Consider the following 25214-nt stretch of genomic DNA (forward strand, 5'->3'; position numbering starts at 1 on the left):
AAATCCTAATGGAGAATGTGTATTTCAGTAAGTTTTAATAGTTTTTTGGACTAAGTTGCAGTAGAAAAATATCCATACTTAACTGAGATACCTTGTCAAGGCCAAGAAAAGTCTTCTGCTAAAAGGAGCAGCAGACCTTAAGTAGGCTTAAGTAGAAAACATAAACTGCCCAATCACAACCTACAGGCTCCCAACCCTAGAGTGCTAACTAGTAGCAATGAGACAGAATCCCACTGAATCCATTATTCCATGTCCATTTCAGGCACTGTTGAAGAAATCTCACTTTTCACCCAAGGTACTGGTTCTGGTACATATGGATCATAAGTCCATTTGGGGAAAACTCTTTTATAGAGGTTCATCAGTACTGTGTCCTGAGATTTTAGCTTCCCATCAAAACTGCACTTCATGTGGCCGTGAGTACCTACAAAGAAAACAGCACGAGTTGGTCAAATTCAAGAGGAAATTTTAAAGCAGTGGTCTAACCCAACAGTCATTTAGTAGCACTGGGGAAATCTAGACAAGATCCCAAATCCCACATTCTCTCACCTAAAGGCTCCTTGATGTGTCCCCTACGGCCCCACTTTGTTCTCAGTTCCACCGGTTTAAACCACAGCACATCCTCTTAGAATCAAACACACAGAAGACCAAGATGAAACATTTATCCATAATATATAAATCCAACCTTCATCCCACAAAGGCAATTGGATCCCATCCGTCGCACCTACCTCTGTTGAAGAACATGTAACGCACCACTGCCATCTTAGTAAAAATTTTGAAAGGATGACCACTCAGAACAACTCTCTTGATGACCATTCTGTCTGGATCCACTGACAATAGATAGCCTGTGGCAATGAGGCTGTGCATTCCTAAGGGGCAAAAGCAGGGCAGCAGGAGTCCATAGGTCAAAGCCTTCATTTATTGTCCAGTCCATTTAAAGACCTATGCGAGATCTTAGGGAAACAAAATAGGGGTGTACTATGCTGCCCCTCCTGGGTTCATGGCAAAGATCACTAAGTGATATTCCTGCTGAGCCTATCCTCAGAACCTACCCTAAACACAGCCCTCTGAGCAGCCTCTACCAATTAGCTATGGTTTGCAAGCAAGATAAAACCCCATTTGTCATCCTTGCTTCAGACCCAATATGAGGCTGAGATTGGGATATTTTGAAAATCATCATTACCTTTTTTGTGCCATTTGGCCCCCAAATTTAAATACAGAAAGCAGTTAATCTTACTAAGAACCCACAGGCCTATTCACCTCTGTGAACTCAACTTACCATTGCTGTTCTGTTTGAAAAGCAGCACAGATGCAGGAGGAAAAGTGATAGGGGCATATACTGTCACCACCAGAGCCGAGTCAGCAGTCAGGAATCTCTGAAATTTATGTTTATCCGCTGCCATAAAGGTTAAAAAAATAAAAACCAAAAAATATTTTGAGAAACAATAGGTAATCCAGAGGCCTGTGAAAAGCGGTATCACTGCAACTCTTAAAGCTAAGGCAACTAGTGTTTCTTTATCCCACTAATTCTCCAAACATTTTCTGGCCTCAATACAACTGAAAGATACAACCCAATCCTATCAGTGATTTTTCAACTGGAGGCAGAATCTTGGAGCTTAAACTATATTTTGGAGTTGGAGAAAGTTCTCCAGGTGATTCTGATACACATCACCCCCACCTCATTTGAGAACCAGTGCTTTACAGAAAAACACTTCACTAATTCAACAGCTCTTAGTCTTGAGCAAGGATTGGCAAACATTTTCTGTAAATGGGCAGATAGTAAATATTTTAGGCTTTGTGGCCATATAGTCTCTGTTCCAACTACTCAACTCTCCCTGTAGCACAAAAACAGCCACAGACATTTTTTAAAAATTAAACAAGAAAGCACAACTGGGGCTTCTCTGGTGGCGCAGTGGTTGGGAGTCCGCCTGCCGATGCAGGGGACACGGGTTCGTGCCCCGGCCCGGAAAGATCCCACATGCCGTGGAGCGGCTGGGCCCGTGAGCCATGGCCGCTGAGCCTGCGCGTCCGGAGCCTGTGCTCCGCAACGAGAGAGACTGCGACAGTGAGAGGCCCGCGCACCGCGATGAAGAGTGGCCCCCGCTTGCCGCAACTAGAGAAAGCCCTTGCACAGAAACGAAGACCCAACACAGCCAAAAATAAATAAATAAAAAATAAAAATAAAGGAATTCCCTAAAAAAAAAGAAAGCACAACTGTGTTCCAACAAAACTTTACTTAACAAAACAAGCAGTGGGACAGATTTGGCCAAGGGCCAAACTTTACTAATCTCTTCTTGGGGACTATCTAGATCTTGTCTTTACCTTCAACAGAAACCCTTTTTAATACAGTATTAACCCTTTTTAATACTGAATGTTATAGGGAAACAAAATATTTTAAGGGAAAGAGAAATCACTCCTTCATTTAGACAGCATGGCTGGTGAGAAAAGAATTATCCAGAGCATCCATCAATACTGCCTTTATCCCCTTCCTCCGGTCATTGCTGAGAGCTGAGAGTGTAGGTAATGTTCAGAAGCCCCCAAGTTAATGCAAACATCTTCCCACTCCTAGTACGTAAGAGCACAATCCTTTTTTGTCATAAAAGTATTCCTGGTCACCACTCTCTAAATTCTCATGCAGTCTCAACATCTCAGAAGCCACACACTCTGCTTTATCCAACTGAGGGCACCCCTAGGCTTCACCCACACGGCCACTGGCACAACGGATGCCAAGGGTTCCATGACACATCATCTCTAGGAAGCAGCCAACTCCTATCCAAAACCTCCTCTGCAGCAAATACTCATGGCAGAGAAGCCTCAGCACCACACAGAGGTTGCATCACTGGGATGCTTCAGACAGGTTCAGACACTTTGAATGGAAACATCATTGGCTCCTAAACCAGAGTACTGAAAATACCTCTAACCCAGAGACTGAGAGTTTGAAATGGTGTATTCTGCATCTCTCCCCAAATCTCAGTCCCCTACAAGACAGCAAGATGGACAAGAACCCAGAAGCTTCCCTACTGCTTACCTGCAGTGTGCTGAGAGAATAAAGGTGAGGCTCGGAAGCGCCTGAATCCACAGTGGAAGATCAGCTCCTCTTTAGCTTTCACAGGTTCAGTGCTGCCAGCGTGCCGGCTCACCACCATATTAAGTACTGACATCTGGGGACCAAATAGGAGAACAGAACTTCATATCAGGAATAGAACAGCCTAACCCGCAAGAAGGCAAACCAAACCAGCAGATTAGATTCACTCTAAGAACTGACAGTACTAATTTATGGTGGAGTGTAGATGAAGAGACACAAATTCACCTTTTACCTTCACCAACAACTGGCATTCAAATCGAAAATATGCTGGTGTTCAGAGCTCTCATGTCCCTGCTACACTAGGTGACCTTCCCATGTCTAACGTGCAAGAGCTCAACATCTGCCACAAAATCAGTGCCTACAAGTCACTCACTCACCACACACCTCTAAACCACACTCATTCAAGACCCTTCTTGCCTCAACCCTTACTCACAGTGACCAAAAGGCCAGAGCTCTCACATATACCACAACCTACATGACTGCTGGCCATCAAGAGAAAAAAGATCTATACCTTGTCAGGAACCCTGTTTATTTTCATGGATGCCAACCCTTTGTTAAAGTGTGACCTGACAAACGTACTTCTCTCAGAGAAGTCTCAGAACCACACAGAGATCACGTCACTGAGATGTATCAGACAGGTTCAGACATGTTGGGTAAAACCATCATCGACTTCTCTGTCCTCCTCTCTGACTTCTAATCACAAAGGCAGACTTTTGCGTCCCAATGAGCAAAACGTCAGTCACATAAAACTTCAGACTGCCAGACAAAACTGGTTGGAAAGTGTCATAACTCCCATTTCCCACAAGACGCTAACTCACCTTCTGTTCATGAGGTAGTAAAGAAAATGCAATCAAGGGTGCACCTCGCTTGAAGTGCTCAACCACTGAGACAGGGACTTCAGAGACATGAAGTGTGACATACCAGCCAACCTGCCAGAAGAAAGCAGAAAACAATCATGCAATTACCCTTAAGGTCTCAATAATGATGAAGCATTTCTCCAAATATGTTAAAAAGTCTCTCAGACTACCATAAAGCCAATCCTCAGCCTTCAAGACGGCCCTTCACAGATGCCTCAACTACCTTGATTAAGCTTTTTCAGCTAATATCTCTGATACCTCTTTGTTCCCAATATCACTCTTACCAATGACTCAGTAGCTCCTCTAATTCAGCTGTAGGCAGCACAAAACTAATTAAGGTACTCATGCCAACAGAAGGAGTAGAGGGGGCACCTTGGCAAACAAAAACAAATTATAGGGATGCACAAAGGAAGGCAGATACCTCAGCTCCTTCAACCTCTTTTTCTTCAATCTCTTTAAAGATGCGTCTCCTAGTATTAATAAAGTTCTGAAACTGAAAGATCCGAGCATAATCTTGAGGGAGGTTTTCCTTAGGATCCCATGGAGATGTCCGGAAGCTCTTGAGGCCTCTGTATTTCTGAAATCTAGAATACAGAGGATATTTTAAATAAATCAATAGTGAAACTTATATGGTGCTACTTAACCGTTTCACTCAACTCACTTCTAAAATGGCTAAGGCTTAAAAAGAAGAAAAAAAAAAAGAAAAAAATAAGAAAAATTTTTTTTAATTTTTGAAAAATAAATAGGTAAATAAAATGCCTAAGGCTTTAGCTTAAAAGAATTCACTATTTCTCAAAATAACCTAACAGCTTAAATCAGAACCACACTCCAAAACAGCCTGAAACAAGTATTTCAGCACCAAACCCCAGCTTCTTAAAAGTATTTACAGCGGCTCCCTGGTGCATATCAGGGAGTGGCTCTTTAACCTGACTAGCAAGATCCTCGATAAAAGCCTTCTCTCTCTAATATCCAGCATAAACTCTCTGGACTCACATTTAGAGCAAACAGGATCATCTACATCTTCATTCTTTTATTCTCACTGTTCTACCCAAACTTCCCCAAATCTCCAAATGTTATATACTTTGAGTCTTAGCTCCAAAGGAAGCATTAATCACAGCATTTCATTCAGTAATGTACTGTAACATTATTAGTCTGTACTAGACAGTCTAGAATATGAACATTGTTTCCCGTATGTCTGTCTTACCTTCCCGTATAGTATTAGCCCTTCAGGAGCAAGAACAATGTATTTTTCTTCTTTTACATCACACTGACATAGTTCTGAGCCACGTTAAGTTTTAAATAAAAACATACTGATTGATCTTAGACTTGTTGACTAACCGAATTCTAGCAGCCACGTCACGGGGGGTATCTACTTCATCTGGAAACATCTCTTCCAGTCTTTCTTGTTTATATTTCTCCAGCATTTTTCCCTCAGCCTCTTCATCCACTTTCTCATCATACAGATCATCATGCACGGACTCTCCTATAGTCACAGTTTCACATTCCTCCTCTTCTTCCTTTTCACTACCCTCATCCTGTAGAACGAAGGATTACAATTTCAGAGGAAACTCGTATCTCCACCTTAAAGGCCATCGAGCTAAAATAATTCTACTAGATACCTAGTCCAAACCAATATCAATTCTAATAGAGACTAAGTTATAAAACAAAGTCTCATTTCCGGCAACAAAGTCATTCCTAAGAAACTGACCACACATACCCCTTAAGGTCAGGAATGCACCTTGCCTTGCATTTGGGGCTGTACACAGAAGTTGCCCAAGGGCCCATTTCCTTACCTGAGATTCCTCTTCCATAAAATCCTCACGTTCTATATCATCATACTCATCTCCTTCCCCACCACTTTCGCCATCCTCATCCAAAATCCATTCAGCTTGATAACTGGATGTTCCTTTGGGAACCTTCTTTACTACCTTGGAAGTTTCCTTCAATAAGTCTGTAAAAGCCCAAATGAGTTAAGTAAATTATAAACCTCCTTCCCTCCCCTATTACTTTGGGCATTCTCACGTAGGCAAGATATTACACATTGCTACCAATACCAGGAACTCTGGCAGGCACTATAAATAGAACAGACTACTTCCCAATTTAATTCAGCTGCCTCAGAACTAGCAATACTTAACACAGCTAAATAAGTCCTATAATAAATCAGAAGTTGTTTATCTGTTCGTTAGGAAACAATAACGTAAGTAATTTTGAGAAACGAAGTAAAGCTGTGTGCAGTGTTTGCTTAGTGAAAACACATAGCCTTTGGAGGTAAGAGAAGACTTCCAAATACTTCCTCATCCTACTCTACCTTATAAGGTCCTCACTGAGCAGCTAGACAAAACCCACAACTCTAGGCCAGAATTTTAAGTTTGCCAATACCAACCATTTGCTTCACTCAGCTCCTCCTCCGTGGGCCAGGTCTGTTCCCCCTCCATTGGATCTGGGATAACCTCTGTTTGCAAAGATTCTTGTCTCTCAGGGTCTGCCTTCATTAGGACCTTCAGGTCTTCCTCCATATCAACTACAGCATCTGTAGCACAAATCTGAAAACCCAAACAGTTGATGGTCAATTAAATATTAGCCAAAAATCGACTAAATCTAACATAATAACCAGAAAGATCTAGAAATAAGTCCTCAAATAGAAGAATAGAAAGTGAAAACTTGCCAGAATTTTTCAAATGGTTCTATTTCCTACCATTCTAAGTCTTTACCTCTGCTTGGCTCTTGAGACCTTGCATAATCTGGTCTCATGCCTACCTTTTTATTACATACCTTACTCCCATCAAGCTGTTATCTTCAGAGTTCAAAGAAACCCTCTGATCCATCACTTTGCCTAGGTTCATGTTGTCTTTATTTGCTAGGATATTCTTCCATCTCTTTTCAACTCATAAATCATGTTCATCCTTCTCAACACCTGGCTCAAGTCTGATCTCTTCTGTGAAGCTTGCCAGTCTTCTTTCTCAACTTCCACTGCAGGTGTGCACCTCAGCCACGCTTTCTCAATCTTTATTTCACAGGTCTTTGCCATTTTTTTCTGACCTAATTAAGTTGTCTAAGGAAAGAGACTACAACCTGTGTGCCTTCTATAACTCCAGAGCCAACTGCTATGCAATTGCTACAAAGTACTGGATAAGTATATGATATAGCAACTTATTTGTAGTTGACTACTGCCTTTTTTCGAACTAGCCGTTACCTCCAGGGACTAGGATAGTTGTCCAAGTGTGCAGACAGACTACCCTCTCTGTAGTTCCCATCCTCTGCCAGCTTACACGTGAATCTACAATACATAGTTTTTAAGAACACCAATCTTACCTCCATTGCCATGCCTGGGTCCTTTGGGGATCTGATCACTCTAGGATTTAAAGGGAAAGGGTCCATAGGGGCATCTATCTGTTTCATCTGGAAATCACCATGTCCAACGATATGCAGCAAGTTATTTACATTCAGAGCCTGCCCACGAACATAGCCTGAGATCTTCAAGGTGCCCAACAAGTTATTCTCTTCACTAGGCACAAAGTCAACAGCATGAGCAAATAGGTAGGCGTGCCGATCTCGAAAGGCAAGATGCCGTTGCTTTTGGTTAGCCAACTGCCTGAGCAGCATCCCTGCCTCCTGTTGAGTGTCTAACAGCAGGAGTTTGTCATCAGGAAAGCGCTTCTCCACTGCTTTACTTAGCTTCTTCCTGACATCTGTTTGTTTCTTCAGTGGGAGGCCCGAAACCCCCTGGACAGCTAATGCTGTGAACAAAAGAGAAAGGGTATCATGACTTGTTGCCTCACTATATGAAAATCCCCCCTGTGGCTCACAAACAAGCTAACAGTTCAGTTGTGAGTCCAGAGATCACTGGGAAACCCAACACTCCGCTACCCTAAAGAAATTTCACAATAAAACCAAACTTCACATTCTTCTTTCTCTGGGCAATGGGCAGTCCAGAAATAAAAAGACATCTTGGTAGGTAACTTGTAAACAATGGATCAAGTTAAGGCCATACATGTACAACCCTCCAATAGTATCAAGCATCAGACATAGTGTCTGGCAAATTGTAAGTGCACTATACATGCTAATCACTTCCTTCCTTGGCCTCCAATACTCCCAACTCACTTACTATAGGTGGGAAGGCCCTGAGCAAAGAGGCAGGAAAGGCAGTAATCCCCAGTGCTATCCCAGCCTTCTAGTGGATCAAGGAGGAACAGGATGGTATCAGCCACTTTAGCCATGTCTAACACAGTGTGCAGATCCCCTGGAAACAGAAGACAAAGTCAGTAGGAAGAGGTGGTTGCCATCAGCACATTATACTAAAAAAATATTACCACTAATACGCAAAACATAGTGATAGAAAATATTGTTGTATGCTCTAACCTGGTCTTGCAGATGTAAAAAACCACCGATGTTTCAAGCGGGGGCATAACAGCATAAAGCTATGGGTGCTTCCCCATTCATTCAAGTGTACTGTTCCAGTGTCCCTATCCTGAAGCAGTCGAAAGGCCTCTGACAGGGAAATCCTGTTGTGCAGGGGAACCACCAGTACCTGATGAGGAGGGCCATCCTTGCTGCCGAGCTGTCTCTTTTCTGCCAAAACCTGAGGAAAGAAAGGATCAGAGAACATCTCAATGTTTCAGTACTTTGTTTCAGTACTGCATTTCCACCAGTACAGATGCCCACCCCGACCCTCCAACCAGCATCTCTCTTGTAAAAGGTGTCACGTATGCCAAGGAGGTGGGCAGGAGCTAGGAACAAAGCAAAGAATGCTCTAGCATTAGTCTGGGCCAGCACGCCTGACACGTGCTCTAGGGTTACTCTCCATCCCTGGCCCCTTCCCAGGGTCACATTTTCTAGTTCGAGGCATTACCCGCCTAGAACGGTTGTGAAGCCACACCATTCCCCAATCCCGCGTCCTCTCACCGCCTCCTTCTTCTGCTTTCGGAGCTGGCTGGCACGATGCCTCTGGTCCACTTTGCTGAGATCTTTTCTCACCTTCTTGCTTAGGGTTTTCAGTGCTAGACGGCCTGTAGGGAGACCAGAAAAGGCTCTTGCGCAGGGCACTAGCAGGTCAGGAAAGGAGATCCCTCTCTGCTCTCCTCAGAGCCTTTGCGCGGGGTCCAAGCCGGAGTAGGTAGGAGCTCATTCTGGGCATGAAGAAAAGCAGTTAATACCGACTAAACATCCCTTATTCCTCCAACCCTACCTTCTTACCCTTGCCGTCCCGCTGCGCGGATCCCCGACCCCGATGCCGCCCGCCCTTATGAGGTTTATTCTGCTGCTTAAGCGGGCCAGAGCGATGAGCCGCCATGCTGCCGCTCACGTGTACCAATTCGGCACTACTTCCGGGCCGAACCGAGCGCTTCCGGTCCCCGCCTTGGGGGCGTGTCCTCGCCCGGGGGGCAAGGCTCCTCGTGTCCTCCCGCGAGGGTTATTTCCACACGCTTCTGAGGGCACGGCGTCAGAGTCTCCACAAAACCTGCTCGTAAACTTTTACCAGGCGGTGGTCCGCTGTTGCGGGCTTTAAAACGCCGGATGTAGACTCGAGGTTTGGGCTTTCAGTCTCGGAAAGCTGTTTTGCTCCCTTGTATTTTTATTTTTTGCGCTATCAGGTTGCATCACTTAGGGAGAGTCTCCATTTGTGCGATAGAGGGCTAAGCCCCTCCTCTCACCTAGCTTTGTGCACGCCGCTCCTCAGTTTGCAGCAGCAGGTGTTCTTTGTCACTTTAAGCAACCTTTTCTCGCCCTCAGTGCCCAGGTGGGGCTGCTTAAGTCTACAAGGCAAATCGTGCAGAAGGCGCTTGTCTCACCTCCACAGGTTCCGTACAAGTTCCTGCTGGTCCCAGTCACTCCAAGCTGCGCCCCCACCTCCCACGTGTGTGTGTGAAGGGCCAGACGGGACGTGGCGACCCCTCGGGGGAGGGACGGCTGACCGTGACTCTCGCGCCCTTAGGGATAGCCGAGCCTCTGCAGACGGGGGCTGCTAAGCTCCCACTCCTCTTCCCAAAAGCTTTGCAGCTAAGGGCGCCCAGCTGGCAGGGGTGTTTGGAGAAACGATGGCGCTCCGCGGCCTTTCTCCCAGCCAGGGGACTAACACTGGCTTTCCCGTGGCCAGACTCGAGGCGCGGGGGCCCCGGCCCTTCCCGTCGGGAAGACGAGCGGGTAGGAATCAGGGGACGTCTAGCTGGATGGGGGCCAGCTTCGGCCCGAGCGACTCACCCCTCAGCCATGGGGTGCCGGGCGCGCCTCGCCTCCCCGCCCGGCACTGGGCGCGGCGGGCTGCTAGCTCTCACAATGCAGGTTCGCGCCCTCGGGGCTGGAGAGGGCGCGTTGCCATGACAACGGCCACCGTGGCACGCGCCCGGGCACGGTGCCCCCCCTCCCGACCCCCCCCTTCCAGTGGCTGAGCGCACCACCACCCCCGCCCCCGGCTGTGGGAAGGGGCCGGGCCAGCCTCCTGACGTCGGTGCGGGGCTCGGAAGATGGCTGCAGAGCCCAGCACCGGGCAGTGGCTGCGGCGGCGGCGGCGGTGGCGGCGGGCGGGGAGCGCGGCGGGCGGGGGCTCCTCCTGGCGCTTGGGGCGCTGAGCCGAGAGGCGCGGAGGCAGCGAGGGCGCGTGGGGGGCTTAGGCGGCCGCTGGGCACCACCTTCCCGTCAGCCGCCGCACGATGGGCAGCGCGGAGGACGCAGTCAAAGAGAAACTGCTGTGGAACGTGAAAAAGGAGGTAAAGTCGGGGTACGGAACCCCGGGGGCTCGCGTCCCTGTCCGCAAGGCCCAAGGGACAGAAAGATCTGCGCCCATTCCGGGGCGCGGGCGCTCGCTGGCCTTGGGCGGGGGCGGGGTCCTGGACTGGTTTGCGGTTCCCGCCCCACTCCCGGATCAGGGGGCAGCTCTCCTCGGCCCCAGGGGCTAGGCCGGCGCTTCAGGGTTAGTTTGCTCCGCGATTCCGCAGCTCCCCGCCCTGTGAAGGCAGCAGCTCTGGGAGACCGAGGTCGGGGGAGGGGTGGCGGCAATTTCTGGAGAACCCGAGCTGCCCATTCATTGCCCGCGCCGCCTGAGGAGGGGGCGGGGCCCCTCGCAGGCCTCCTAGAGCGCTAAACGGGTGACTTGGGGGTTTAGCTCCGGTTTGCCCTACACCCATTCAGTTATCTTTCTGGGAACCGAGTCTCGGCTGTAGGAGGGTTCGCCGCACACCTCACTGCTTCTCACTCCACGCCCACCTCCCTACCCAGAGGCCAGGGGGTGTTTTGAGGATGGTTTTTAAGACTCAAGATTATTTTCCTCTTTGGAGGAGTCCCCCCGCCCACGTCAGAAAGAGAAAAAGTCCTTCTCTGTACTAATGTCCTTTACTTTGACCCTGCCCTAAAAGCCATTTCAATTTCATGGTGGTGATGGTGGGGGGTGCCCGTATGACTCACCCGCAAATGAGAGCTGGAGAGTTCAAACCCACAGAGTGGATTAGAATGGATTAGGCCTCTGGATGGAGCCACGAACTCCTCCCACCTACCTCTTTGTCTGCCAGATGTGTAAACTCGATGAGGGCAGGACACCCATCCGTTTTGTCCAGAACTCTGTATCCGCACAGGCACTCTGACTATTTGGTAAATAAATCTGCTGATCTTGGAGACTGCAAAGTCTGATGGGAATGCATAAACTTTGGGATAGTCTGGACCAGCTCTTTGTGACCTTGAATAAGTTACTTAACCTCTCTGAGTCTCAATTTCTTCATCTCTAAAATAAGGATAGTGATATTCACCTCATATATAAAAGTTTACCATATTGGTTCCTTTACCCTTTCCTAGAGTTTCAGGACTGGAGAAGACTCTGGGTTCTTATAAAATCCTGGAAGGCTCTAGATCGTTCTCCCGCATTAATTATGGCCTGGCTATTGTGCCCTAACTTTTGTTTCCTTCCCTTCTGTTGGCAAAGAAGTAGTTGAAGCCATCACCTTTTCCAACTGTGTGTGAGAAGCTCTATTGTGCCTTTGCTGTGAAGTGGCCAAGTGAGAGGTTTTTTAGGCCAGGAGTACATCAAATTAGAATTTAAGCCCCAACTCTGGTCTCCCCAAGGAAAAAAGAAATCTCAAATCTCAGTAATTATCCTCAGGAAACAAATAGTCTAGTGACAGAGACTTATATGAACAGTATAAACAAGAACAAAAATGTAGCCATACCCAAACTATGGGCACATGTGCTAGCATTGTTGGTGTGTTCCAAATTTGGGGTTGGTCAGGGATGATGGGAAAGATTTGGGGGAAGGCAGTATTTAGAAGGCTGTCTGTACTACTCCCAGAATGATTCTTAAACAAATGTAAGAAATGTCCAGAATATGCCACAGCTATGTGTATTACCTGACAGAGGTTGACCCGCTCTGAACTCTTAGTTCCCTTCCCCCTTCAGTGCTTGATTTCAAGAGAAATAAAATCCTTTCTTGTCCTACAAGTAGGGACAGTGCGGGTAATTGTAGGCAAGTCTGGCCTTTCATAAAGGACTTGTAGTATAATTCTTTTTTTTTTTTGGCTGTGCTGCACAGCTTGTGGGATCTTAGTTCTCCCGTCAGAGATTAAACCTGGGCCCCAGCAGTGAAAGCGCCGAGTCCTAACCACTGGACTGCGAGGGAATTCCCAGGGTATCTATAGGTCCTCCTAATCCAAAAATCTGCCCCAACAGTCTGCTTCAGATGCCTGCAGGTCTTTGAGCTGTGACATTATGCTCTGTTTAATGCAAAACCCCTTGGGAAGTAATCTAGGAAGGTTTTAATAGTTTAGAGTGCAGGCTCTATTTACAATAGCCAGGACATGGAAGCAACCTAAGTGTCCACTGACAGATGAATGGATAAAGAAGTTGTGGCACATACATACAATGGAGTATTACTCAGCCATAAAAAGAAACGAAATTGAGTTATTTGTAGTGAGGTGGATGGACCTAGAGTCTGTCATACAGAGTGAAGTAAGTCAGAGAGAGAAAAACAAATACCGTATGCTAACATATATATATATGGAATCTAAAAAAAAAAAAAAGTTTCTGAAGAACCTAGGGGCAGGACAGGAATAAAGACGCAGACGTAGAGAATGGACTTGAGGATATGGGGAGGGGGAAGGGCAAGCTGGGACGAAGTGAGAGAGTGGCATGGACATATATACACTACCAAATGTAAAGTAGATAGCTAGTGGGAAGCAGCTGCATAGCACAGGGAGATCAGCTTGGTGCTTTGTGACCACCTAGAAGGGTGGGAGGGAGACGCAAGAGGGAGGACATGTGGGGATATATGTATATGTATAGCTGATTCACTTTGGTATAAAGCAGAAACTAACACCACTGTAAAGCAATTATACTCCAATAAAGATGTTAAAAAAAAATAGAGTGCAGAATCGATCCGATCCCCCTTTACCTAACCGCTAACCATGAGCACTTTGCAGCAGGGAGGAGACTCCGGGTCCTTCCTCCCTCCTCCCCAGACTTCAGAAGCTCTACCACCCTCCAAACCAAAGTGAGGGCCTGGGGAGCAAGGGCAGCATCAGGACACTGGACACAGGACACTGTCCAAAGAATGCCAAAGACTAGCTGTCCCAGAGCTTACTGTGTCTGTAAGATTTAATGTTGGGATTGAGGTAATCCATCCCTCTAATCTTCAGTATTAGTATTTGTCTCCTGGCAGGTTCCCCCAAGGCATCAAAAGTGCATGGTTTAAGTGTTGGGAGCAACTAGAACCTCATATACTCCTGCTGGGAGTGTAAATTGATACAACCACTTTGGAGAGCAACTTGGCAAAATCTAATAATATAGAATATACTCATCAGAAATTCCTTGCCTAAAAATATAAATCCAAAGAAATGAGCACCCGTGTTCACACAAAGACACGTCTAGAATGTTCACAGCAGCACTACCCATAATAGCCCCAAATTGGAAGCTACCCGAATGCCAGTCAGTCGTGAGTTGTTCACACAATGGAGAATGAACACTGCACATCCACATACAACATGAACAGATCTCACAGTCACACCAAGGAGCAAAAGAAACCCAGTCACAAAAGCTACACAGTGAGCCATTCCATCTATAAAAAGTACAAAACCCCGCAAAAGTGCTCTATGATGTTAGAAGTCAGGATAGTGGGTACCTTTGAGGGAAGTAGTGACTAGAAGGAAACATGGCAGAGTTTGGGGGTACTTTAGGGTGCTGGTCACGTTTTGTTTCTTGATCTGATGCTGGTTTCATAGGTGTGTTCAATTTGAAAATTCTTCAAACTGTGTAATTATGATATATACCCTTTTCTATTTGTACATCAATTTTTTTAAATTAATTTATTTATTTTTGGCTGCATTGGGTCTCTGCTGCTGGGTGTGGGGGTTCTCTAGTTGCGGCAAGCGGGGGCCACCCCCCGCCGCCGTGTGCAGGCCTCTCACTGCAGCGGCCCCCCCCACCACTGCGGAGCACGGGCTCCAGGCGCGCGGGCCTCAGCAGCTGTGGCACACAGGCCTTAGAGCGCAGGCTCAGCAGTTGTGGCGCCCGAGCCCAGTTGCGCCACGGCATGTGGGATCCTCCCGAACCAGGGCACGAACCCGTGTCCCCCACACTGGCAGGCGGATTCCCAACCACTGTGCCACCAGGGAAGTCCCTGTACATCAATTTTAAAGTTTTTTTTTTTTTAAGTGCTTTCTAAAGAAGGCTGTGACCGCTTACCTTACAAGGCATTCAGAAGCTTTTACATCCAGGTAGGAACCCAAACATAGGGCTTTACCTAGACAGAAAGAAGACTGGGCTTGTGAGCATGTGGGGAGTGTCCCTGAGGCCTAGATGGACGTGTACCCCTACCCTCAGAGAAGGGAGAAAAGGAGGGTCAGGTTGTTTATCTGGAGCCTGTACTGAAACAGTTTGTCCCTAAAGGACAGTGTATCTGCCCACAGGCCCTTCTGCAGCTAAGTACAGATGTGCAAATAGCATCCCACCCCTGTTCTCTATAGCAGGTCCCTTCCTCCTGGGTTGGAATATCTGTACTGATTGATTGGTGGGTTTATAGCATCTTTTTTCCTGGTTTCCTTTCCAAGATGTTGGTGCTATCTGTACAGAAGAAACTTTGCTTCCTCACCCCTCCCTTTCCTATCATCTACTCTGCAGGTGTCTGAACCCAGACCAGGGGGGCAGAGCCAAGCCATTTACTTGCTCACAGGCCTTCGGTCAATAAATTAATCAATCAATCAATCACGACGCTGCCCATTTATTCACAGGTGAAGCAAATCATGGAGGAGGCTGTCACCAGGAAGTTTGTGCATGAAGATAGCAGCCACATCCTTACTCTATGTGGTGAGTGAGCGACTGGGGGATAATGGGAGAGGGGTTTAAAAACTGAGGACACTATCTTGGGGCCAGGGAAAGATGAGTCCTCAGGTTCAGTAGTTCTCAAATCTGGCTGCAAGTCAGAATCAACTCAGAAGCTTACGAAAGGGATCTCTGGGTCCCATCCCAGACCTACTGAATCAGGATCCCCAGGGCCCAAGAATCGCCTATGTGTGTCTAGTTCCCAAGGACAGTAGTGCTCAAATTTTAGCATGCATCAGAGTCACCTGTAGGACTTGTTCAAACAGATTCCTGGGTCCCAACCCTGGAGTTTCTGATTCTAGTCTGTCTGGGGCAGTCCCAGGAATTTGCATTTCTAACAAGTTCACAGATGATGCTGACACTGCTGGTCCAGAGACCACACTTTAAGGGCCATTGTCCTAGGTAGTTGGGTTTGGGAACCACTGCTCTGGTTTATCTTTACATTAACTTTGGGGAAGGGTCTGTGCTTTTGGATGCTTTCTGTGCCACATCTATTTTCTTTTTTCTTTTTTTTTTTTTTTGCTGTACTTGGGCCTCTCACTGTTCTGGCCTCTCCCGTTGCGGAGCACAGGCTCCGGACGCACAGGCCCAGTGGCCATGGCTCATGGGCCCAGCCACTCCGCAGCATGTGGGATCCTCCCGGACCGGGGCACGAACCCGCGTCCTCTGCATCGGCAGGCGGACTCTCAACCACTGCACCACCAGGGAAGCCCCACATCTATTTTCTAATTAATCCCACCTGTGTTGCTCCAGCATCCAAGCACTCGACTGCGTGCAAAACAACATGAGTGTAAAGGAGGGATAGCCAAGCCTTCCCACCTTAGAAAGGAGAAAGTCTGTAATAAACCAACGCTTCTGCCTCAGTGTGAACACTTTTGCTTTTGTAGGAGCAAGCCTGTCCCTACACACAACTGAATCTTCTTGGATTTCCAGGAATTTGACCTTCTGTTTGCCATCTTTTTTTTTTTTTTTTAATTTATTTTTGGCTGTGCCAGGTCTTAGTTGCGGCATGCAGTATCTTTTGTTGCAGCACGTGGGCTTCTCTCTAGTTGTGGTGTGTGGGTTTTCTCTTCTCTAGGTGTGGTGCGCAGGCTCCAGGGCGCGTGGGCTCTGTAGTTGGTGGCACGCAGGCTCTAGCTGAGGCACGTGAGCTCAGTAGTTGTGGCGCACGGGCTTGGTCGCTCCACGGCATTCGGGATCTTAGTTCCCTGACCAGGGATCGAACCCACGCCCCCTGCTTTGGAAGGCGGATTCTTTACCACTGGACCACCAGGGAAGTCCCCCATTTGCCACCTTTATGTTGTTTTCCTTGGCCTCTGAGATTGGTGTTCATTGAAGGGAGGTTGTGCATTTCTGAGGTGAAGGAATGAAAGGAGGAGATACGGGAAGGAACACTTTTGACAGTAGCATGGTGAGGCCGATAGAGCTGCCCCTCCCATCAGTCCAGCAGCAAACACTGAAGGTTCCCCAGATTCCAGATACTGTTCTCCAGGTAGGGAAACAGCAGTGGCAAGATGGACAGCGTCTCTGCCCCGGAGGATTACATTCTGTGGGCAGAGAGACAGAAAACAAATGTATACGTGAATATATCCTGCAATAACAGGTGTGGCAACAGCTACGGAAAAAAAAAGAGAAATGTGGGAGGGCGACTGGGGAGAGGCAGCCTGTGAGCAGAGCCCCAGTGACAGACTGAGGGTTCAGACAAACCCTGGTGCTCTGCTTACTTCTCAAGTTGTTTTGGACAAGTTTCTTAACTTCTGTCCCCCACAGTTTGCTCCTCTAAAAACAGGGTGGTGATTCCCAACTTAAGGAATTTTTGTGGGTATTGAGATGATACATGTGAAGGTTCCTGGCGTTGTAAGAGATGAGAAAAATGTCTGTGTTTCCTCCTCTTTTGGATGTTAAGCCTGAAACTAGGTTTGCAGGATTTGAGGTCCTACTATCTCCCTTTCGGGTAAGTTTCCCTGGTTCTTTGAGATGATATAACGATTCTCAGGTTTGCAGGAGCAGTCTGATCCTACTTTTCTCGGGCAGAAGCCCTGCTGGGGAAAAAGCATGCTTGCAATAGGTGACTTTGACGAGTGTTAGAACCCTACTCCCTTCCACCTGTGCTGTGTTCCCCTGACGTCAGCCAGTGTCTGTCATTGTCACCAGAAGGGCTCTACGGGTGGCCCAATTAGTCATGGCCTGGTGCTAGGCTTCGTCCAGAGCACACACAGCAAACACAGAAAACAGAATAAAATAGCACAGACAGCTTGCGCATGGGCGCCACATGTGGGCGGCCGTAGGTAAATGGGGGAAGAGAGGCAGGGGAAAAAGCTGTTGGCGTCCCACCATCAGGTCCATTAGGGTGAGGAGAAACTGTCAGCTCTCCTCTGATGAGTCCAGGGGCCCCCAGGAAGCAGTAGGCCTTTCATTTTTGCCTCTTGCCTTGAAGCCCATGGCTCTTTCCAGCAGGCGGGGATAGCACCTTCAAAAGGAATGATTCTTCTACTTTCAGCCAATTTCAGTCACGGAACTAGAACAAGGGTCTATGAAATAGACCCAGGTCTCCAGGGTTCTAAGATCAGCCCCAAAGCAAGAGGAGCCCTGTTCTGCTGGATTTCGGGAGGTGCCTTAGGTCAAAGTGCAAACTTAAATGGCCACAGGGTCGAACGAGAAAAGTCCGGGTGTGGGACAGCAGGCAGTGGTGGGGACTGGGGTGAAATGGGTAGCACTTGCCATGTTTGAAGGGGGCAGCCACCACTCGGCTTCTGAAGGAATGCTGGCCCTGGCTTACTATGGCCCTTGTTATATTTTAAGAGAAGTCGGAAGTCTGGGTTTTTACATGAAATGAACCAATTTTTTTTTTTTTTGAAATGAACCAATTTTTAAATGCTGATAACTAATTCCCATTAAAAAAAAAAATTGTGTGGGCTAAACAAAAGGCATCTGCAAGCCTCTGCCAGTTTGCTGCCTCTGCTTTGGGCTTAGTGCACAGTCACGGAAGGGAATGCTAGCAGGAGGGGCTCCCGATAGTATAAAGCTAAGTCAAGCCGGGGCATCTGAGACCCACGGGAAAAGGAATCTTTATACTTTGTTGAAAATGGTGTTCAGTGGTGAGGGGGATCTCAGTTCGGGCTCCAAATAAGGTTGGTTTAAAGCAGTGATTATCGAGACTTCCCTGGCAGTCCAGTGGTTAGGGCTCCGCACTTCCACTGCAGGGGGCACAGGTTTGATCTCTGGTACGGTAACTAAGATCCCGCATGCCACCCAGTGTGGCCAAAAAAAAAAAAAAAAAAAAGAAAGCAGTGATTATCAACCGTTTTTCCTGCCTGCATCACACAGTGAAATCATAATCAGGGATTCCTAGGGGGAGGCAGAGAGAATAGACATGTACTGATGGAAAACTCCACTCTTCTGGCTTTTTGGAGATTCTGAAATGCCAGGCTCCTTCACCCCCTGGAAAAATGCTCAGAAGTGCATTTTTAGTCTGAAGTGGTCCCAGTCTTACCCTGGGTCTTGCAGTTGTCCCAGCCACATCCAGGATTCAGCTTTGTTCTTGGGGAAGTGGGAGTGCAGAGAAAGTGCTGAGAGAAAGGGAACAGAGTGAAGGCTGTGAAGACTGGATTAACTGTGCAGTGAGTGACCCCTTTTACTAGAGCTTTGTGGAGGGCTGGGGTCCTGGGCCCCCCTGCCCTGCCTTGGCCCCTCTGTTCATCGCAGAGTGTGGCTAGGGGGTGACCGAAGAGGGCAGGGCCTGAGCAAGATGAGCTTCCCTGAGCTTCCTTAGAATACAGACATTTGAACCGGAAACAGAACCTTTCTGGAGAGCCTTAGAAATGAAACTGAAGAATCCCTGGGTCAAGACCTGGCCCTGGGCAAACCCAGGAAAGTTCCTGTTCCTCAAGGGGAGGAGTGACACTCCCAGGACTGACGAGAAACGTGCGTGTGTTGTGTTTGCTGTGCTTGTTCCTAAACCTGTCTGTCTAGAAGCCGGTCAGGCCCCAGCAGTAGGAGCCTTGTGAGGAGGCCTTGCTGGCAAACCCAGCTGCAGGGAGGGGTTCTGCGTGTGCTGTTCTCCTACCACAGAGCAAGGCTGCATTGCTGCTCTGAGGCACCCCCTGCCAGCCCCCAGGACCTGTGTGACTGTACCCGTGCACTGGAGAATAGGCCCAAACCCCACTGTTGGGAAAAGGTTCTTGGATATCTCGTCTTCATCTTAAAAAGTCATGTCAGGGGCTTCCCTGGTGGCGCAGTGGTTGAGAGTCCGCCTGCCGCTGCAGGGGACACGGGTTCGTGCCCCGGTCCGGGAAGATCCCACATGCCGCGGAGCGGCTGGGCCCGTGGGCCATGGCCGTGAAGCCTGTGCATCCGGAGCCTGTGCTCCGCAACGGGAGAGGCCACAAGAGTGAGAGGCCCGCGTACTGCAAAAAAAAAAAAAAAAGGTCATGTCAAGTTTGCGTTTTGCTCCATAATATGGCCTCTGAAACTTTGTGCTGCTGAATGAAATTAATGCTTCCTGTTTTTCTGTGGCTTCCTGAACCCCCCGGGCGTAGGCTGCCTATCTCCTGCCACCCCAACCCCCAGAGGGCAAGGTGCTCTTAAATTTTGCTTGTGGGCAACTCAAGGTCGGGGTTAAACAGCAGACTGTCCTAAGTTTCACCTTTGAACTCCGCATTTGTAATAGCAATACGACTGCGCATAGAGTGCCCAGTTACTCTTCCCATCAAGGGGTCTGGGGTAGTTTAGGCCTTAACCGAGGAGCACTGTGCCTCCCCTCCCCTTTGGCTCAGAGGGGAGCATCTGCCTCCACAGTGTCTCTGTTTGTTCCATTCTAATTGGGCGCTGAGGTTGGATTTTAACCACTGGTGGGTAGAAGGGCTTTAGGAGGCCCACAGAGAGGTTCCCGGCCTGGCAGAGCAGGTTCTTAGACTGGTAAACATCTCCTTTTTCTGGCCACAGGCACTGGGGGCGGGACCCAGACCAGCCCTGCCCCTCAGTCCTTAGGTTCCCTGCCCTCCCCGCGCTGATCCGTCCACCTGAGGGTTGCTTCAGACTGAGGATGAGCTGTAATGGGAGACGGGGGTGGAGTCTGTGGAGCTGGGAACCACACCAGGGCTTTATTAACCCGCTGCCTGTTGCTAAGCAGCTTTCATTAGCCGGGAAGTTCAGCCGCAGCAAGCTCCTCTGGGGAATGGCAAGGAGATGCTAATGAGCTGGGAGAGAAGCAGGTGTGACGGGGGGCGCGTCCCACCTGGGGTACTGCAGCCAGAGGTATCTCAGCACTTCCTGGGATTCAGGCACTAGCCAGTTTTTACTCTGTCTCTCTTCAGTGAAAGGGATTCCTTCTCTCTTCTTCCCGCCCACACTGAATGAACAGCTCATTCTCAGCATATCTGGCTTCCACTTTCCATGTGGTAATGATCCAGTAGGAAGAAAGGCCCTCTGGGAGACTGGCTCCCCTCGCCCTGTCTTGGGGCGTGGCTGAGGGCACGTGGTGATGGTCTGTAGCGGAGACGTTGGAGTCCGGCAGACCTGACCTGCGTTCACAGACTGACCATGTCACCAAGTGTGTGACCATGGCCACTTATTCAGCAACTCTGAACCTACGGAATAAGGTTGATGTGAGGATTAAAAGAGTGATGCGGGTAAAGCAGACAGCATGGAGCCAGGTATGCAGTAGGTGCTCAGTAAATGTCGTCACCACCACCAGTGACATTCTACTTTGTTCTTGAAAGTGATCTTTTAACCTTCCCCATAAAGCCTCCTAGAACCTTCTCCAGGATTCCATTTAGGAATCCATGTCTCTGAGAGTTTTGAGCATCTGGACAATCAGAACAATTTGAACTCTGGGAACCCAATCAAGGAATTTGAAAATATTAAGAAATTATTATTGATTTTTTAGGTGCAGTGCAGGTATTCGGTACATGACTCTTTAAAAGAGTCATCTTTTAGAGAGACACACTAAAATATTTATGGACAAAAATACATGATATGTAAAATTTGCTTCAAAATGATCTACGGATAAGGGGAAAGTGGTTGGAGGTGGTATAACTAAAACAAGATTGGTCCTTCCTTGATCATGGCTTGTGTTGTGTGATGGGTACTCGGGGGTTCATTACATCATTCTCTTTACTTTTGTATATGATTGGAATTTTCCAAGATGAAATGGTTTTTTTAAAAAGAAGGAAGAGGAGGAGGAGAGGATGGGTGGAGGAAGAGATAGAGATAGCAAGTGTATGCAGCTTTTTTTTATAGGATATTTTTTATTTCAAAAAGTATGTATTGAGTGCATCCTTAAACCTTAAACAGGATTCTGGACACGTAAGCCTGCCGAACAGACAAATAAGTATGGAAATCTGCCCCACCTTCTGGGTGTTGGAACTGGATGTTGGGTACTGGAGGGTGGGGTCTGGAGTCACGTAAATATAGAATATTTTATTATTATTATTATTATTTTTAAGGCCGTGCCACGCGGCATGCGGAATCTTATTCCCCCACTAGGGGTCAAACCTATGCCCCCTGCAGTGGAAGCGTGGAGTCCTAACCACTGGACAGCCACGCCAGGGAAGTCCTAGAATACTTTATAGGAATAGATCAGCATTAAATACTAGTCACTGAATTTTCATAATTTAATTTGTCTTGTAGACTGTTGTGTTTAATCCAACACATAGAGATAGTCCCACCCCCGAGCTGGCCCAGCCTCTGTCCCCAAGTCCATGTACAGACATCTGTTAGTGGTGGAGGCTTCACAGCCTAGAACCTGTGCCCAGGGGCAGTGGGGAGAACAGGGAAAGGGAGCAGATGTTGCTGAAGGGTCCTCCCTGATCCTGGACCCCCAGCTGGAGTCAGGAAGGACCTGCTGTCGCTGAGGCTGCTGCCTTCCCTTCCCATCCTTGGTCTTTTAAAACAACGACAGGGTCCGGGTGGGGGACCTGGGTAGTTCTAGAGAGCGAACACAGAAGAGACGGACGCAAACCCAGCCCTTCACCGGCCCACACCAGGCCAGTCATCACCTGGCTGCCAGACAGTAGGATGGTCAGTCATGCGGTGGCCAGTCATGGTGAAATCCAAAAAGAGGAGGAAGAGTAGAAACCCAGGACACTGGGCCCCCACCATGAGGGGGCTTCTATAGGGAAGGCCGAAGTCCTGAGTCCTCAGTGCTGACCAAAACCGCTGAGGCGAGCTATGAAGGCTGGTTTTGTAAGAAAAACGAGCGTTTGCAGCTCTCCTGTCCCAACAGAAAAGCTCTACCTGATCCCTCTCCCCGTAAGTCACTGGCAACGGGAAATCCTTGACCTCGATGGGGCTACAGCCATGCCTGTCTAGAGGGGGGTGGGGAGGGCTCTGGTGACCACAGCACACGTCCTCCCTCCCCTCCCTGTCCTGCCTTCTCAGGCTGCCAAGGGGGCCCTCTATGGAGGCAGGTCCGAGGAAGGGCACCTAGAGTCTTTCCCTTGAGATCAAGACCTAGCCCTTCTTCAGGGAGGCAGCTGCAGATGACCTGTCACAACAGTTATCACAACATCTAGCTGCGTGGCACATACACGACTTTACTGAGAAATTTTATGTGCGGGGAAGCAGCTAAACGGTGTAACACCTAAATGGCGATGTAGGGCCAAGGGAGGTGGTGGTGTGTTTTTTTTTAATTGGAGAAATTACAGAACAGTTATGTACAAATGGAAAGTATCTAATAGGAAAAAATTAAAGATACAGGAAAGAGAAGGGACGTTTGCTGGAGTGATGTCCTTGAGAGGTGAAAGGGGCTGAAATCCAATGTGCAGGTGGGAGGGGAGGCCTTAGGGGGAGCACAGCCAGAGCACCTGTAGGTACCCGAGGGAGGGCAGGGCACGGACACAGCGCAGGAAGGAAAGGCACTAACGCTCAGCCGTCACCTGCCATGTTCCGGGTGCTACGAAGAGCCTTGTGCCCCTCTGCACAGGCTGTTGCCTTTAGTCACTCAGCGCCCCCTGAGGTGGGACCTGTTCCTTTCCCTCCCTGCAGGTGGAGCTCAGAGAGACTTAGTGGTCTGCACAAAGTCAAAAAGCTAGTAAGGAAAGGAACCAGGGTTTGAACCCACATCTGTCTGACTCTAAAGCCTGTGTTGCCCAGGGGGGTCCCCCTGTGAGGCCTACCCAGGAGTGGAGCCTGGAGGTGTGGGGCATTGAGGGGAAGTTGGAGGCATAGCTTGGATCACCAAACAGTGGACTCGTGATGTCCAGAGACACTCCGGGAGACGGCGGGTCTCTTGTCGAGCTGGGTGAGGCTGGCACTGGCCTGGTTCGCTGGCAAGCCAGTGTGAGCACTGCACATGCAGACTCTGCCCTGCATCCCCAGCAGGGCAAGGAAGATGGGTATGTGTGGTATGAACTTCAGTTCTCTCACTTGCTTGGTTCCAGAGTATCAGGGCAGTGCTTTCTCCTCCCAGTGAAAGTCTGGGTGGGAGAGTTGCGTTCTTGTTTCAGGGCTTTGAACAAGGCTGAGTGCCACCCCCCTCAAAGCTGAAGCAAACCACCAGCATCACCAGTGCAGGCGGAAGGAAAAATGTACCCTTGTTACCATAGAAATGCTTGTTCCGCGTGGAGGCAGCCGTCACAAATCCCTGGTGGAAATAGCTGGCCGGGGAAGTGGGGAGGGGAGAGACGTAGGATGCCTGGCCTCGCCTCTTTGCTCCCCTCACTTCATCCGCTACAAGTGAAATGTTGACTCCCTCCATGGGCAGTTGAGGAAGTTCCTACTTAAAAAAAGGCTGCCCATCCTACCCATTCCTCTATCTCCAGGGAGGCTGCTCCTCTTCTGGAAATCTTGGTTTCACCATCCAAGGCTTTTAAAAATTCTGCTCTGAGTAATGTCCTCCAAAACTCCAGGACCAAAACAAGCCACTTGTGGCTAGCTGCTCCAGCCAGCGCTTTCCTCACCTGGAAGCTGAACTCGCCTGTTGCACAGATGGCAGCTGGCAGAGGTGGGGAGCAGGGGACGCAGGACACACGTGCTCCTCCCATTATCAACCCCTCCTGGCTCAGAGCCTTGGGCCCAGCCTTCATGTCAGGCTGTGCTAACTGGGTGCTGTGTCCCTCTACCTCAGACAACTGACCTACTTCTCTGAAGGCCATTCAGTGGGTCCCCCTATTACCAGGCTGGGCTTGTCCAGGCCCCTTGGCCGCTGAACACAGCTTAAATGTGGATATGCGTGTGAGAGCCGGGGGTTGTTTCTGAGGCCCGCTGGGCTGACTGAGGACCCTTCTCAACCACTGCTGCGTTTCCTGGCAGCCATGGCTTTAGTCCATTCTCGTGGGCTCCTGAGACACCTAAGCTTGTCCCAGCCCACTGAATTGTTTCTCCGGTCCCTACGCAGCTCAGATCACCAGTGGCTACCCTAAGCAGAGCCCAGATCATCCTGTGGGAGGGGGAACCAAGCTAATCTGCAGACCCTGTTTGCTGTGGGAGCTGGTGATGGGGTGGGTGCCCATGGACAGACCCAGCCTTTCTGAGTTTCATGACTTTCAATTCACCTCCAGGTTGGAGAGAATCTCTAGCATCCTTTCATGATGGAATTATTGTTATTATTTTGAATCGGTAACCTGGCTCAAATATCAAAACTATACAAAAGGTACACAGTGAAAAGTCTCACTCCTTTCCCTGCCCCCATTCACCCACTTCCCCTCCACCTACCGGTTTCCACACCAGTAATCCTACCACTCTTCCTTCTTGTGCATCCTTCCAAGTTTTTTGTCCTGATTTTTTTTTTTAATTCTATTCTTTGTTTACCCCACCCTTTTTGTAATCAAAAGGTATCATGCAGTCAAACTGCTCTGCATCTTGCTTTTGGAGACCTTTCCGTCATTAGTTCCTGGAGATCATTCTCATTCTTTTTCAGAGTGGCATAATATTATACGGTATGAATGTGCCGTATTTACTTAATCTGTCCTCTATTGATGGACAAGGGGATAGTTTCCAGTCTTCTGCTGTTGTAACTAAGTAAGCTTGATTCTATCTGT

General features: G+C 48.5%; 2 protein-coding genes and 2 non-coding genes across 6 annotated transcripts in view; 1 reads left to right on the plus strand and 3 right to left on the minus strand.

The window, feature by feature from the left end:
* Positions 1-62: 62 nt before the first annotated feature.
* On the minus strand, positions 63-9236 carry TSR1 (TSR1 ribosome maturation factor). The gene is made up of 15 exons (XM_059997292.1): positions 9133-9236; positions 8842-8945; positions 8299-8518; positions 8045-8179; positions 7252-7676; positions 6323-6482; positions 5733-5890; positions 5278-5474; positions 4361-4523; positions 3901-4011; positions 3026-3158; positions 1277-1393; positions 726-866; positions 547-621; positions 63-421 (listed from the first exon to the last, which is right to left on the minus strand). The coding sequence occupies exons 1-15, from the start codon at positions 9227-9229 to the stop codon at positions 243-245; spliced, it is 2415 nt and encodes an 804-aa protein (XP_059853275.1). The 5' UTR covers positions 9230-9236; the 3' UTR covers positions 63-242.
* LOC132415646 (small nucleolar RNA SNORD91 family) lies at positions 2799-2893 on the minus strand. Its single transcript, XR_009517366.1, has one exon. It is a non-coding gene; the product is annotated as a small nucleolar RNA SNORD91 family (small nucleolar RNA).
* LOC132415648 (small nucleolar RNA SNORD91 family) lies at positions 3665-3759 on the minus strand. Its single transcript, XR_009517368.1, has one exon. It is a non-coding gene; the product is annotated as a small nucleolar RNA SNORD91 family (small nucleolar RNA).
* Positions 9237-10498: 1262 nt separating the features above from the next.
* The window catches only part of SGSM2 (small G protein signaling modulator 2), a 37196-nt gene continuing 22480 nt past the window's right edge, over positions 10499-25214 (plus strand). For 2 of the 3 annotated variants that reach the window (XM_059998690.1, XM_059998691.1), the window contains exons 1-2: positions 10499-10643; positions 15144-15219. In XM_059998690.1, the coding sequence (XP_059854673.1) occupies positions 10587-10643; positions 15144-15219 (133 nt within the window). In that variant the 5' untranslated portion in view covers positions 10499-10586. Of the gene's footprint in view, positions 10644-15143; positions 15220-25214 lie in introns of those variants that run through there. The other variant, XM_059998692.1, reaches the window with a different exon arrangement.

The sequence above is a fragment of the Delphinus delphis genome, chromosome 19, assembly GCF_949987515.2.
Source record: "Delphinus delphis chromosome 19, mDelDel1.2, whole genome shotgun sequence".
Lineage (NCBI taxonomy): Eukaryota > Metazoa > Chordata > Mammalia > Artiodactyla > Delphinidae > Delphinus > Delphinus delphis.